We start from the raw sequence: 16,014 nt of genomic DNA, 5'->3' as shown, positions 1-16,014 counted from the left end.
AACGGTGGCCAGCGTTTAACTGTGCCTTCCCTGTGGCTCATGGGCTCCCACTTTCCTCTTGCAGTTACCACCGTCCGCCTTCCACTTCCGATAGTCTGACGGACACTCGAACTCCAGGCTTCACAGTCCAGAGACGACCGTTCACAGTTCACAATGTGATGATTGAATCATCACGGTCAGAACACTTGTACAATCCATTGATACAGACACACGGCACACACGGGACAGATGTATCTATCGGACCATCCAGTCCACCCCAGGCACGCCACCTCCATCCCTTCCCCCAAGACTCTTGTCATTCAACCCAACTGGCCAACAAAGTGATGCTCACAACCCAATAAGCGCCCGTGAGTCCAGAGACCGACCAAATGCTGTGCATGGAAACAAAGTTGACAGGGATCAACCACTCGCCACGCTGTCTGCCCTGAGGCTATCACTCATCTGGCACCAAAGAAGCCAACCCTACCACTTCAACTTCTCCACTCATGCATGGCCCACTGCATCACCAACTTGAAGTGTATCTCATCTCGACTTGGGACCATTTTCTGTATTTCTTCTACTAGGACCATCATATTCCCAATTCGACATATGATCCTGCGCACGTCCTCTGTTTAGTCTTTCCCCGTTATCCTTTCTCCCTGAATGCATGCCTGGCTGATCCGTACCCTTCTGCAAAACGATCTGATCGACCCACTTGGATCTCAACCGTCGGATTCGAAACACCCGCCAACTCCTTATTGTTCCAGTTGCTGTCGCAGTCTTCGGCCCAGCATTTACTTTAATAGCTTTGGCCGCTCGCTCAACTGTCGGTTGTTTGAACTCCTGCTTCACCTTGAACTCTTGCTCCCCCAGACCAAGACAGTCTCAAACATCTCATGCCACCCTGATCTCACTCCATCCAATTTTAACATTTAGGGGAGATCGCATGATCGTCTTCGGATACCCAACCTCCGGTATCCTAGATCTTTCTCATAAACACCAACTCTCGGCTTGATTCCTCGAGTGCCTCTCCTCATCAGCGGGCTGCACATCTGTCGTTATTACTGCTGGCTCGGAATTCGACATTCATTTCTTTCTTGGTTTTCTTTCTTGGAAGTACATCTCCACCGTCCTGGTCATCCACCTAAATTACACATCACCACATAACAGGATCCCTCTCAGAAGAAATCATTTCACCACTCTTTGTTTGCAAATCTCAACCGCAACCATGGCTACTCTCAAATCTCATTTTGCCCCAAGCAAACTCGTCTTTTACTTCTTCTGGTGGGGCTTTCATTGGGGTGCTTTCGCTTTTGGATGGTGAGTCGACTAATTTCATCCTCGGTGCTCCAAGACTAACAATACCCCAGGTGGAAGCAATATTCTGATCCAAAGCTAGCTGGTCTCAATACTTTGACATTTTCAGTCTGGATGTCGCGTGGTGCTGGCCTGGTCTTGTCATTCGATGTCTTGTTCATCCTATTACCCATGTGCCGGAATTTGATGCGCTTCATCCGACCAAAGTTCAAGTTTCTTCCTCTCGATGAGACCATCTGGTTCCACAGACAGTGTGCATATGCAATGCTCGTCTTCACTATGATCCACGTTCTTGCCCACTATGTCAACTTCTTCAACGTCGAGAAAACACAGATTCGACCCGTCACAGCAGTCCAGATCCACTACGCCCAAGCAGGAGGCGTGACTGGTCATGTCATGCTGCTTTGCATGTTGCTCATGTACACGACAGCCCACCAGAAGATTCGACAACAGTCTTTCGAAACTTTCTGGTACACTCACCATCTATTCATTCCATTCTTCCTCGCCATGTACACCCACGCTGTTGGCTGCTTCGTCCGTGATACCGCTGAGCCTTTCTCGCCATTCGCTGGCAAGGACTTCTGGGGCCATTGCATCGGCTACCAAGGTTGGCGTTGGGAGTTATGGGCCGGTGGTCTTTACCTCTTCGAGCGTCTATGGAGAGAAGTTCGTGCCCGACGAGACACCAAGATTTACAAGGTCATCCGACACCCTTATGATGCAATGGAAATTCAATTCCAGAAGCCCAGCATGAAATACAAGGCGGGCCAATGGCTCTTCATCCAGGTTCCATCGGTATCTGGCCAGCAATGGCATCCATTTACCATTACATCTTGCCCCTTCGACCCTTATATTTCCATCCACGTTCGTCAAGTCGGTGATTGGACAAAGGCTGTGGGAGATGCTCTTGGATGCGGTCCTTCACAAGCCAAGCAATTCGACGATCTCGATAACAATGGAATCTACGAAATTGCTCTACAACACGGTCAAGAGATGCCTGCCATTCGTATTGATGGTCCTTATGGTGCCCCTGCCGAGGATGTGTTTGACAATGAAATTGCTGTTCTCATTGGCACTGGTATTGGTGTCACCCCATGGGCATCTGTCCTGAAGCATATCTACAACATTCGTGCTGGACCTAACCCTCCTCGTCGTCTCAAGCGTGTTGAGTTTCTGTGGGTTACCCGATCCATCGAATCCTTTGAATGGTTTCAGACCCTGCTCTCCTCCCTCGAAGCACAGTCCGCACAGGCAGCCGAGACCGTGGGTGGACCAGAATTCTTGCGCATCCATACTTATCTCACCCAGCGTGTGGACGCAAACACTGCTGCCAACATTTATCTCAATACCGTCGGCAATGCCGTTGATCCTCTGACCGAACTGCGAACCAAAACTCAGTATGGTCGACCTGATTTCCACCGCCTGTTCGGCGCCATGCGAGATGGGTTGATGGACAACTCATACCTTGACGTTGGAAAGGAGGGCTCTCTCACCGCTGGAACCAAGGCAACTGTTGGTGTCTATTTCTGTGGCCCCAGTGCTGCAGCTCGCGAAATAAAGACCGCTGCAAAAGCCACCAGCAATGATCTGGTCAAGTTCAGGTTCTGGAAAGAACACTTCTAGATCAACGGAAGTTCCTGCACTGGCAGGTTTTCGTCGACCACAATTGATGATCTTGTGGGAGGCCTCTGTTCCCATCTTGCACAAGATATGAATATTTATACTTCACTTCCAGACCCCAGATATTATATCGAGAGAAGCACCTTTCACGTCGACGAACTTGGTTTCTCGTTGTACAGATTTTTTGATTTTTTTTTGAGCGACTTTGTTACAAGCATCCTCTACATCCCTCTCCACCCAAGCCACCGAGGCGAAAATCCAATTCCCCGTTGTCATACATCATCAGTTTCCCTTACCCCAATCACAACGCAGAATGTGGTTGGGAAAGGGTGTTCGGCGTTATGACTTGAAAGAAAGGCGAGGAAGATGGGAATAGAATACTTCCCCAACCATCCATTCCAACTAACATACATATCTGTATGTCTGTGTGTACAGTACGACCAAAGGAAATTTACAGCTCATTTTGACTCGATGGAGAAGATCTCGAGAGCGTTGATACCCCAACCCTATCTGCAAGAGCAGTGAAATGGCTATGAAAGAGATGAGTAAGGGAAACCACTCTCTCTAACGAAGGAGAAGAAAGAAAAGAAAATTTTCTTGATAAAACACTTTCTCTCATTTTTCCGGTGTCCATCGTGCTTTGGATGGTCACCCATAGGAATTTTTTTCTTTTTTGGCAGATTGGGAATCTTGGATGAGACGGTCAGGGAGTTAACAGTCGTGATGCTTGGATCGACTTTCTTTCATGCTTAGATATCTCGTCAAAATAAGACATCCATTCTCTCTACTGCCAAAACTTGTGTATCCGCTTTTACTCAGAACATGAGTCGATCCTCTCCGAGTCAAGAACAGCCCAAAACACCCTGATAGTCCATCACTCATCTTTCAAGTCCAAGCAGCCCACATTTTCACCCAGCTACAACGGCGCTGGCGCTTTTCTCTCCCACGAGCAGTACTTGGCCAACTGCAACGAAAGGCCACCGCCCATGCAGTTAGGTATACACTCTTCAGTCCAGCCCGTTCACTAGTTAGTTACTGCAGCCCTTCCGCCCAGTCACAGGAGACTTCAGCATCAGCATCCAACGGAACGCGAAGCAAGCAAGCGCATTGTTAAATTGCAACCTCCACCGTTCATCAGAGTTGGTTCGTCCGAGGGCAATAAAAGAACATAAGTATACATATATATCCTTCAACATGTTTAATTTTCCCGCACTGCTGCTGCACCACTGCAGGTATTACTCGTGATTGACCGCAGTGGTGGTGGTGGTGGTTTGGACGCTTCTCCTTGTGCCTCTGCTTGGAGTGCAGAAATCCGGGGAATATTTATTCCCTCACTGTTTAGAGTTCTGGCAGCAAACTTGGTGGGATGCACTATATACCCGTACTGTTTTACCCCGCGTTATTGTTCCCTGTAGTGATGGTCGTGTGGTCTAACTAGGTCACTTGCTTTGCCCCTCGATTGTCGTTCTTTTGAGTCGTCGTTGTGCCGTGTTGCACAGGTACAGTACTCGGTCTACTTGAGTAGGTACCTTAGATGGTGAGTGGAAATGCTGAGCTGAGTTCTTGTGTTTGTACTGTTGGGTTCAGAGACATCTACATGATCCCATGTCGTTGGTCTCTAGGTGCTTTGGGGAGTCAAATTGTATGAACTAGGTACTTTCTGAGGATTTCGCAATGCGGTTGGATTTAATTCATTGGAATTATTTTCTGAACTAATTACCCGGAGCCATCCAGGGTTCTAGTAACACATTTCATGTCATGATTTGAGGCTCTTGTCTCCATACCATCGCTAGCACTTTGATGTAGACGGTAGACTAGACGCAAGGGCCATCATTAAACCCCATCACTGGCGACATGTCAAGGAATGACAAAATGACCAGCTTCTGAGAGCTTTAGCGGTTGAGCTGAGCGTACCATTCTCACCCTCTAGGAGGTACCGTGGGCTTGTCTTGGACCCATTGTCTCATTGCGGACACCGGTTCGTTGGGAGGTCTGGAAAAGTAACACATTAGCTATCCACATAGTCAACTAGGATATTGGGCTTCCTGGAGTATTTACAGATGAGGTCTGGATCTGGCCCTCTTCAAGAATCTTCTTCACGATATCATCTTCGTTGGTGGTTCCGAACTCGTTCTCAAGGCTGGCCTTGCTGGCAGTGTCTAGCTCTCCCTGAGCACCATGTTTGTGTGACACAAGAATCTTGAAGCTGTCGACGACCTGTACAAGAGGGATAGACTTGTCCTTCTTCCATGCCTCTAGATCTTCGGGAGATTCGACGAAGACGATAAAGTCATCAGAGTTGCCCTTGAAATGGACTTTGGAGGCAGGACCGTTTCCACGAGGCATGATGTTGGAGAGATGGATTGATTGATGTAAGTGTTGGTGTTATGAGGAGAGATGAGAAAGAGAATCGAAGGTGTTGATGGTGTGGTGAAGTGATCACACGATCGAATTGCGTCTTTGGAGGAGGTATGAAGTGTCAAGTCAGGGTTTCGTATTGCTGTGAGGGGTCAGATTACACTGGGGGCTGTGAGGTTGTTGAGTCACAATTACCTGGGAGAAAGCTTAGATGAGATATTTGTGAGATTGAATTTATGTGATAGAAGTCGGTTGGATTGGTTTTATTGTGAATTGAAGATTGAATAACAAAGTACTTCTACTTCTTGAGAGAGTGCTGTTTGCTGCCTTTTTAGCTCAGTGAAGGCAATGACGTCAATGGGACGTTAGGCAGGGGCGCCCACAACTGCCTTACCGCTTTAAGACTAAGCCTCCCTTGGTCACCCCTCCAAAGCCAACATTGCCAATTGCCATGCCCTGACATCGTCACCTGGAAAATTCCAGCATCAACCAAGGCAACGTACGTACTACCTTAGATCCACCATTGCTTCATCGATGATCACTCCCCTTTGTGATCACATTGCATTTCGGTGTGAACCGCAGAGCCTCGCTACACAAACCGGACTCTAATCCTTGCCGAGCTCAATGGCTTCAGGTACCATCTGTAGTGGCATCAGCCCCCCTGAATCAGTGACGTCGTGGCACCAGCTACCTAGATGTTGGTATCTGCGCAACTACCACCAGGCATCCCAGGCGTCTTTAGACAACGCCGATCCCAGGATTGTGCTCGAAACTATCATGAATATCCTGTATGCATATCATTACTTCACCCCAGCAAGCGACAGCAAAGGCTGTATTGCCCAGAGTAGCTCGACCAGGCACGGCACCCCTAGGAGCACCCCGCGCGTATCCTCGACACAGTCCCTGAGCGACGCGTTGTTCTCGTTTAGCAGCAATGACCTTGGGTCCTGAAGGCTTGAATAGGAGATCGCTGAAGCTTCAGTGGTCAAGGGCAGGTACGAGCAAGTATCGATGGTCAAATGCCAAGTCGGGATGTCCTTCGTATGGTGAGTCGCAAGGCTAGCTTGTGCCAAATACCCACCCTTTCGGGACCAGCCGTATGCTTCGCAGTAGTCAGTCTCCATGAAACAGGAGACCAACTCCCTTTTTTCGACACATCTACAGTTTCCATCTGGAGCCCCATCGCGTTGTCGCTCCTGTACTCGGTACTGGCTGAGTCTATTTCGAAGGGGGCTGTCCTGATAATCTCACAACGGTCCCCTTCTCCTCTCCCTTCAATCTCCCACGAACTGGCAGTCTCCTGAACGAGGACGACAAGGTTCTGCGAGGTACCGATGAGATCATTCGTCTTGGTAAGTTCTTAGTATCAACAACCATACAAGCCAAGGTCTTTGAGATACGGGATGGAGGCATGTCTGCCCTGGATCGGCGATGATGACTCAAGCAATCGTGAGTCCCAGCGGATCATCACTCACCATGCCCACTTGACGGTAAGCTTTACCCCGGACGATAACGTGTTAGCATTTCTTGCGTCCTTCATAATCGGTGTATTTGTTCGGCCTAGCAGCATGCCATCCCAAGGCTTGAAAGCATCTCTCTTGCGCTCCTGCTGAACGGGAATGACACAAACACCATGCAAATTGTGTCTACCTTGTTACCACCCGTTCTTCCCGACACCCGTAAAGAGATTATAAGTGCAGCACAAATGCCTTTCCTATTGATCACCGAGGATGTGACGATGGCCAGCATGTGAATATATTGCGAGTCTTTCAATTGAGAATAATCGAGACAGACCATAGTATTCCACTATGTTTTCAAGTCGAGAAGACGAAAGGTACATCGACAAGGCATCTCGAGGACCATACGACTCGAGCAGAAGTCATTCAAAGGCTAGCCCGGTATTGTCTCCGAGTAATGCTTCAGTATCATCCACAGCATCTGCAACGTCTGCCGATATACCGAAGCAGTCAATCCAATCAGTCTCTACACCACAGCCCGCAAACGTCAGCTTGTTCCTAGTTTGGAAAAGTTCCTTCTGGACTGTAGTCGACGTCCACACATCAGTGCTATGCCATGGATTTGTCGATAGTAGCTTTACATAAGGGCGCGAGTCCTGAACGTGAAATAACGCACCACCCACCTTAATATATAGATATCGAAGCATAAGTGATGCTCCTAATGGATGGCGGCTACCTGCAAGGTCCTTCTGAAGAAGCACTCTTCTCGATCATGACTTTCAATCTGACTGCTACAAATTCACTAGTGCCTGGTGAGCTCGTCGCGATACAATTTTGATTCCCTTGGACCTCGGAACCACAATTGCCGTTTCCCCACATTTCGTCACCACCTTCCGATGGACTAGCATTTAACCAACGACGAACGGTACCTATCATTGGTATTGTTATCGCTCGCAGGCAGAGAAGGCGAAGGAAACAAAGCATTAGAGCTCGGGATAAACCCGTCGTGGCAAGTCTGCGGTAAGCACTTGAAGAGAGGAAGCGCGAATCTTACGTTTATTATTCTTATTTTGGAATAATCCGATCGATCGGGCCCCCATGCCTGCGTCGACATTAGACAATATATCTTTGTGAGGTTCAGCAACTGCAAATCTTGGAGATCTCCAAGCTTGTGCTGCGAAGAAGAGAATAAAGCCTGAAAACCTCATGGACACCAAATCCGCCATCATCACCGTCGTTGGGACACACGAGCATGGATCCGCCTCATTATTGACACTCGCAGCCCGGTATCTGTGCTGTGGAGTGTTGATTCTCGTCACGATACAGATGGCAGTGTTCATGTACCAAGCACTCAGCAGTCCGCTGCGCAGCGTCCCCGGCCCGTTCTGGGCGCGCTTCAGCCGACTGTACTACTTCATCAAAGTTGCGCAGGGCCGGTGGGAGCACGAGAACATCGCCCTGCATCGACGCTACGGCCCTGTCGTGCGCGTCGCCCCAGACATGTACAGCGTCGACGCGCCCGAGGTGGTCAAGAGTGTCTACGCGATCAACTCCAAATTCCCCAAGGGCGACTGGTACGATGCGTGGAAACACCCGGATCCGCAGCGCTTCTCGCTCTTTCCCGAGCGCGATATGACGAGGCACGCCGAGACGAGGAAGAAATTCCAGGCCATGTATTCCATGTCGAGTCTGGTCAACTATGAGGGTTATGTGGATGAATGTGCGGACATCTTCCGGGAGAGGTTGACCGAGTTTGCTGCGGGTGGGGACATTATCAATATGGGAGATTGGTTTCAGTTGTATGCTTTTGGTGAGTCTATTTCCTCTGATGTTGGCTAACAGGATAAATTGCCAATATCATGTCACCTCAGATGTAATTGGAGATATCACCTACTCCCAACGATTTGGGTTTCTAGATAAAGGTGAAGATATTGCCGGGCTTCTAAAGGCTTTACATGGTGTCTTAAGATACGGAACGCTGGCAGGCATTTTCGCTCGATTTCATCCCATTTTGTTTTCGATCATGGCACGGCTTGGTCTCGGAGGTGCAGCAGGTCGAAATTATCTAATCAACTATGTGAATTCGAGGATACAGCAGAGGAAGGCAGAGAAAGCAAAAGGTAAGGATGTTGGGAACAGGGGCGATCAAGACGGGGCCGCACCAATGGACTTTCTCGAAAAGTTACTGTTGGCGAATGAGAAGGACCCAGAGAAGGTGACGCCATACCATGTATTCATGATGGGCCAGAGTAACGTGATTGCGGGAAGTGACACTACAGCGGTCAGCCTGAGTTCGATCCTGTACAACCTACTTAAACATCCGAACACGATGGTCAAGCTTCGAGATGAAATCCGTCAATTCGAGAACGAGGGTCGTTGTGGTAGCGCGAACGTGTCATTCAAGGAAAGCCAAGAGATGCTTTATCTCCAGGCTATTATGAAAGAAGCACTCAGGATGCATCCAGCAACCGGACTACCTATGTGGAGAGTGGTCACGGAAGGAGGAGTCGAGGTTTGTGGACGCTTCTTCCCGGAAGGGACAGTGGTAGGTATCAATACCTGGTGTGCGCACTATAACGAGGATGTGTTCGGTCGAGATGCCCATATTTTCCGGCCCGAAAGATGGATTGAAGCACAGACTGAAGGAGGTGAAAACCTGAAGCGCATGGAGGCATATTGGATGCCTTTTGGACTTGGGAGTAGGACCTGTATAGGGCGACATATTTCGTTCCTTGAGATGTCAAAGCTCATTCCACAGATTGTCAGACAGTTTGATTTTGAACTGGCACATCCGGACAAGCCGTGGAAGACTGAGAACAATTGGTTTGTGAAACCAGTTGATTTTGAGGTCAGGGTTAGCCTTCGAAAACCCTGAGGGCTCTTTCGCCTGAAGCGAATACTGTATATATCATGAACACATGATAGCAATGAGAGCTAGCAGTCCAAGTTGATTATTATGTCTGATATTGGTCTGCGCCAATTCTCGGGTTGACATAGCAGGTTGGAGAGTGATGCATCCACACAGCTTTTCCATACATTGGATGCAATAGGCTGAGTCATCGAGTTCTTGCGTCCGGAAATCCGATCAGTAACACCTGGCGGAGCGATAATACAATCGGTCTTCGACACCGTGAATTCAGAAACATTTGAGACAAAAACGATATCATTGAGGGCTCGTTCCTCATGCGAATGACATCCGGCCGTGTATGGATATGAGTCTTCATCATTCTGCGTACGAGGTACTCGGTACTTGCATGATATTGTTTCCATGCTGTGTTTCCCCAGTGGAGAAGATGTGAAAGCGTGCAGAAGAACAAGGGAGGGCGGCTAATTGGGGTGTAAAAGCAGTCCATCACAAACTAGTAGGCCTTTTAGCGTGGGGAGCGATCAAGGTTTGAGGATCACGATTGACGGACACTGCAACGGGGGCTCGAAAGTTGAACGGAAGTCTGGTGCTGGTGCCAAATCTCCATCTTTGCCAAAGAGTGAGACCTAGCGAGTGTGTGCTGTTCGCATTATCCTCGGCCTGCCATTCGCAGGAAAAGGCGAGGCGACAATCCACTGGGGGTTGCTCAATTTCCCGTCCGAGCTCTGAGTTGAGCTCTGGCACTTTAGTCTAGAAGTCTAGTGAGCTCATAGTACCATCCAGGTCCGCTCGCCTGACTAGTGGAGAGTGTGAATGTTCCACCATGTTGATTCTGTGCTTGAGCAGTGGAACAGATTTGAGGGAATGAGGAGAATGTCTCCATCACTGGTAGATGAGAGCGTTGGAATAAGGGACCTGCGCCAGGGAATCAGGCTGAATGAGATACCTCCTACGTGACTGGTAGAACCGCTGGGAATGATCGCGAATGGGACGATTGCACACGAAACAACTGGGACATGCCAGACGGACCTCACCTCCAGCGGCAGCGGCTGTTGCCTCCAAACGTTCCTCGGTATTCGCTAGCACTTCATGGGCTGCTCCAGCTGCAGTTAGTAGCCTTAGGCATCAACTAAGCGTGGCCTTTCCATGGATTGCGCCCACAGGAGGAGCGCCTAATCAGGTAGTAGTTGCCCAGGCTTGACCCCCCATTCATCCACCAAGTGTGCCTGGACTGCACTGGTGCCCACTTCCACTTAAGCAGCCGCCCGATGCCAGAGCTCGCGAGTCGCCAGTGCTTTGGCAGAGGCTTGGGGAGCGAGGAAGGGAGACCATCCAAGCTGAACTTCCAAGGTGAAGGTGCCTCCCACTCCTGCATCTCAGTCTGTGAATCCTCGATTCGGGCAATCTACTCGCCCACTTCAAGTTGCATCTACAACTGACCTGTATTTGCCAGTCTCGTACTTTTCTGCACCCTCGACATTCATCTGGAATCGCTCGTTTGCCCCTTTCTGTTTCCTCGAATTCGTCCTCTTGTTGATAGAAACCATCCCCAGTAATTCTATTTTGTGGCATTATTATTGGTCTTAGTTGCACTTCGTTCGAACCCACTGCACCCAAACTCCGCTTGCCTCTCTGTCTCTGTGCGGAGGGACTCGTCCGGGTAGCTACCCTGAGCCCCAGGCCTTAAAGATCCCTCCCAGCCACACACACCCACTGCAACTCAGACGGCTCGATCAACTCGCCGCCCATCTCATCTCGTCTCGGCTCGCCGAGTCTCGTCATCTTCACTGCTACTACCGTCCAGCTACCCAGTTCACCTTTCCTTCGCGACCTCATCCATTTCATCACCGCCATCAATCTCTACCCCAGTGTCGACTCTTGCGCATCATCACCCATCTGACGGCGGTACACTTTCGAGCGCACAGAGATAGATTGGGCCTCTGCAGGCCATCAATCGCCCCACATGAGTGGCAGCGCTGCCACTCAACCTTCGACCGGTATGGCCTGACCCTCCCGACCTACGTCGAACATCGAGATCTATTTTCTAGCTCATTACCGCGTTGGCGCACACCCTGAACTAACCTGTCTCTTTTTAGGCCCCGTTGTCCCAGATCAAAAGCCGAGTGATACCTTAACCCCCGAGCTCAACTTTGTTCCACGATCCAATAATGCCACAATGACAGAACCATCATCCAACGTACAGCCTGTTGTGGTCAGCATCCCCTCTCGAACTTCCTCAAATCAGAAACCTTCCGATCTTAATTCCACTTTACCCTCGCCTCCCGCCGTTCCCAATGAACCTCCTCCATCACCAAGACGTGGTTCTAAACGCAGCCTTCTGAGCAGAAGTCGGAATAACAGTAGAAGTAGTCGGAAATCAGCAAGAGCCGCTCGCACTACGGATCCTTCAAAAGAACCTATTTCGACTCCCCCACAAAATGAAGCTCCTCGTTCTGAAAAGAAAACTCGTTCTGGTTTCTTAGCCTTTCTCAGTTGTTGCAGTCCATCAGAGGAGCTCGATGGTTCCAAGTCTGATGATCCAGATGTGGCGGCGAAGAAGATCAAAATCCAGCCAACAGCGCAGCGCGCGCCCCGTCCGCAGGAGCAGACTGAAGTTATGGAGAACGAAAAACCTCTAGAAGAAAAGGTGGCTGTCGAAGGAAAATCCTCTGAGGCTACTGCCGCTGCAGATGAGCAGAAGGGTGAGCTGTCAGAAAAGAAATCGCTCGATGATTCAAGGCCGAGAATTACAAGAGAGGAGGCATCACACGACAGAGTCGCCCCTGTGTCTAGTGGCACGGTGGCCAACCCCACTACTGAAGATGCTGGCAGCTCCGATCACGGTGTAGCTTCAAGCAGCGGCCAAGATCAGCTGAAGACAACCACGCTTGTTGTACCTCCAAACGTAAATGTCATCAGTCCTACACCTGTCGAGCCAGAGCGTCCGTCCAATGTTCAAAGGTCCGAAGGAAACAGCAAGAGGAACAGCGATGTAGATATGCCTGATGTGACAGCCGGTTCTGCCATCGATGAAGAGTCTTTGGATGAACCTCCACAGCCAGCAGAGCAACTGCCTCACGTCCCTCTACCCCCACCTCCACCATTAGCAAAGCGACAAGAACAGGTTACCGCCAACGAGGTTCCTCCTGTTCCAGAAGTCCCTTCCGAGAAGACATCTTGGCTGCTACCTCCCATTCAACCTCATTTGTCAGGCCGAAAGTGTCTGGTACTCGATCTGGACGAGACACTGGTACACAGCAGCTTCAAAATCCTCAATCAGGCTGATTTTACTATTCCCGTGGAGATTGAGGGCCAATACCACAACGTTTATGTCATCAAAAGACCTGGGGTTGATGCGTTTATGAAGAGAGTAGGTGAATTGTATGAAGTGGTGGTGTTCACGGCATCGGTCTCCAAGTACGGTGACCCGCTACTAGATCAGCTTGATATTCATCATGTGGTCCATCACAGGCTGTTCAGGGAGAGTTGCTACAATCATCAAGGAAATTACGTCAAGGTGAGCATCAATCAAGCTTGCGTTGTTGACAATTGACTAACATGCTCTAGGACTTGTCACAAGTGGGCAGAGATTTGAAGGAGACCATCATCATCGATAATTCACCCACGTCGTATATTTTCCATCCACAGCATGCGGTTCCAATCAGCTCGTGGTTTTCCGATGCACACGATAACGAACTACTGGATTTAATACCTGTGCTTGAGGACCTGGCAGGGCCGAAAGTGCAAGATGTCAGCTTAGTCCTAGATGTGGCTCTTTGAGCTCCAAGATTTTGCTTCGAAGGGTTGAGTGGGGCCTCTTCACTTCTTGTGTTCGTATTAGAAGGGTATAACCCCGAAAAAAGTCTGTTGGCATATTCTAGCGTGGCGTCTGTCCGAGATCCCGTCGATGCTGAGGGGCTTCACAAAAGTGTGAAGAATGCCCAGGTGTACATCGGCTCCGCGCATGGGTGCCAGACCAAAGGAATGGTCAAGATGCGCACCAAAAAACTTGAATTTTTACATAATCATCCGACGGCTACCACCAACTGTTGCTACTATTCATCCAGGATTTTGACGCCTTCTCCATTCTCTTGGTCAGAGATGGAAGCCAACTCCGATTGGGTTCTTGTTTCTTTTGTTGATTCGAAATTGATTTGCATATGCGCAGAGAAGCATCTGGGTTTTGGGTTGTTATGGACTTCAAGGGTTGGAAGACACCGAAGAAAGGGAACAGAGCAAGCGTGAGATATCATATTGTTTATTGTGAGATATGTGCGGGTTGTACAGTCAGAATGGGCTTGTACTGGGGAACCTTTGAGACGAATGGGGAAACCGTCGCTAGGAACAGGGTCGAGCCTAGCTTTGAAAAAGCAGACAGAAGGGTACTTTTTGTTTTCCAGAAAACAACTCGGTGGACTTGCTTCGGTCCAGGCGCATCTGCGCAACGGAGCACTTGGCGTGACATTGAGTTATATGGCGGACGGGCTTCGTTCGCAGATCCAGGCCAAAAAACGGTACAGAGAAACAGATCTTATATTATCATGCATGAAAATAATCGGGACCTCCGCTTCTATCACCATTCCACTGTAGCATTTGTCGTCCACCACCTGATCCTCACGAAACTACAAGTCCTCCACAAACCTGCTCACCAACGTACCTACCTCATCCGGCGCCTCGACACAATGCCAATGCCCAATGCCCGTCAGGACCTCGAGGCGTTTCCTCTCATCCGGCGTCCCCAGCTCGCCCAGGATATACTCGCAGCCGGCGAGCGGCGCGCTCTTGTCGTGATCCCCGGCAACGATGAGGACGGGACATTTCACGTCGGCGTAGGCAGGCGGCGTGGCGTGCTCGATCGCCCGACAGTTGGCGATGTAGCCGTCGGGATCCTGCGCCAGCAGCATTTCGCGGATGAAGCCTTTCTGCGTCGCGGTGGCTTTTGGTCCGGTCGCCCCGTGCGGGATGCTGTTCGCCATGGCTTCGATGCCGTCTGTTGGGGGATTCCCATCTCATGTGAGTATGCTCGTTGATCTGGGAAGGGAAAGAGGGGATAGTGGATTGGCTGGGATTGGCTTGGCCAGGCTCGGCTTTGAGACTCACCCTTCTGCACCACCGGAACCCTCTGCTTGAACACATTCGCGACGGCTTCGCTGGGATGCACAGGCCCGATGCACACGGCGCCGACAATGCGATCCGGGGCGGTCGAGGCAAGGTACGTCGGCACCATGCCGCCCATGGAGTAGCCGACCGCGACGGCCCTCTGGACGCCGAGGTGGTCCAGCAGGCCTAGGACATCGTTCGCGATTAGCGAGATCGATGTCTCTTTGCGTGTCGATGCCGTGTAGGGTGATCGTCCCGCCCCGTAGTTGTCGAATACGATGCAGCGGTATGCGGTCAGATGTGGGAAGATTGGGAAGTAGTAGTTCTGCGTGGAGCCGAGGCCGTGGATGAATATCAATACGTGTGGTGTTGATGTGGTTGATGATGATGACAATGGTGCTATGTCTGTGTAGTGCAGCGAGTGCCCGTTGATATTGGCGAAGGGCATTTTCAGGATTGGGGTCACGGGGAGCACCGCTCAAAGACTCTGGAAAGCACGGCGGCTGTGACTACTATGAAGCTCTGAACAGCAGAGGAGTTTCTCATTCCAGTACTTCATCCCCTTTACAAATGAAACAAACCTTTTGCGTGGGGGAAGAATAGCTTTTCTCTAATGATGTCGTCTCGTCGGCTTCGGGATCTGGTCGGCTGCTATCAAGATGGCAAGGGGACGGGCCGAGCACGCGTTTTTCTTCGTGTTGAAAGCAGAGCGAAAAAGGCTTCAGTGGCATCCCGACGCAATGTGCGATATCCCTGACGACACGTGTGGACGTGTTGTACATGTTCTATAGCTGAGTACATTTTGTTGTATATTGCGGATTTAAGATTGTTAGAGGGTAGGCCGATGCATCCATGGCATCCTTACTCCATACCGAATATTGTCCATATTGGGCCGATCAGAAAAGGGGCTAGTCTCATCTCCGAGCACTTTAGCGAAAGTCGGATAGGCTCAAAATGGACAACACCACAAAGGTCACAGCTATTAGTCTGATTGTCAATGATTGCTTCTCCCTCTCCGGATTCTAATGGTCAACTCTGGGCATTTCTGCATGTAACCGATAATGAGGATGGATGTCAATTGGAGCATCAAGACGGACCAAGGTGGAGATGGTCGCAGTGCTGTATCAGTCACAGTCCGTCTTACCGACCTCGGACGGAACCCCAACCCAGCAATGGTGTTCGAAGGATGATGGTGCGAGGCATGCATTCATGTCATGCGAGAAAGATAGAGATGCAGACCGCCTTCACGATGATGGATTGAATAATTCCATGAGAACAATGATAACCACATGGATAGAGTTTTCCTTCCCCTGTCAA

General features: G+C 50.0%; 5 protein-coding genes across 5 annotated transcripts; 3 read left to right on the top strand and 2 right to left on the bottom strand.

Moving 5' to 3' along the window:
- Positions 1-1,207: 1,207 nt before the first annotated feature.
- LTR84_006487 (uncharacterized protein) lies at positions 1,208-2,919 on the top strand (the record flags this gene model as incomplete). The annotated part of the gene is made up of 2 exons (XM_064850048.1): positions 1,208-1,299; positions 1,350-2,919. The coding sequence occupies 2 exons, from the start codon at positions 1,208-1,210 to the stop codon at positions 2,917-2,919; spliced, it is 1,662 nt and encodes a 553-aa protein (XP_064703349.1).
- Positions 2,920-4,842: 1,923 nt separating this feature from the next.
- Positions 4,843-5,262, bottom strand: LTR84_006486 (uncharacterized protein; the record flags this gene model as incomplete). The annotated part of the gene is made up of 2 exons (XM_064850047.1): positions 4,843-4,908; positions 4,975-5,262. 2 exons carry the CDS (start codon positions 5,260-5,262, stop codon positions 4,843-4,845), a joined length of 354 nt encoding a protein of 117 aa, XP_064703348.1.
- A 2,675-nt stretch (positions 5,263-7,937) lies between these two features.
- LTR84_006485 (uncharacterized protein) lies at positions 7,938-9,606 on the top strand (the record flags this gene model as incomplete). The annotated part of the gene is made up of 2 exons (XM_064850046.1): positions 7,938-8,541; positions 8,603-9,606. 2 exons carry the CDS (start codon positions 7,938-7,940, stop codon positions 9,604-9,606), a joined length of 1,608 nt encoding a protein of 535 aa, XP_064703347.1.
- A 1,954-nt stretch (positions 9,607-11,560) lies between these two features.
- Positions 11,561-13,377, top strand: LTR84_006484 (uncharacterized protein; the record flags this gene model as incomplete). The annotated part of the gene is made up of 3 exons (XM_064850045.1): positions 11,561-11,594; positions 11,694-13,114; positions 13,165-13,377. 3 exons carry the CDS (start codon positions 11,561-11,563, stop codon positions 13,375-13,377), a joined length of 1,668 nt encoding a protein of 555 aa, XP_064703346.1.
- An 842-nt stretch (positions 13,378-14,219) lies between these two features.
- On the bottom strand, positions 14,220-15,145 carry LTR84_006483 (uncharacterized protein; the record flags this gene model as incomplete). Its single annotated transcript, XM_064850044.1, has 2 exons — positions 14,220-14,587; positions 14,698-15,145. 2 exons carry the CDS (start codon positions 15,143-15,145, stop codon positions 14,220-14,222), a joined length of 816 nt encoding a protein of 271 aa, XP_064703345.1.
- Positions 15,146-16,014: the final 869 nt, after the last annotated feature.

This window comes from Exophiala bonariae, assembly GCF_035927105.1.
Source record: "Exophiala bonariae strain CCFEE 5792 chromosome Unknown scaffold_24, whole genome shotgun sequence".
NCBI lineage: Eukaryota > Fungi > Ascomycota > Eurotiomycetes > Chaetothyriales > Herpotrichiellaceae > Exophiala > Exophiala bonariae.
The sequence above is the reverse complement of the archived record's forward strand: the minus strand, read 5'-3'. Positions and strand labels throughout refer to the sequence as shown.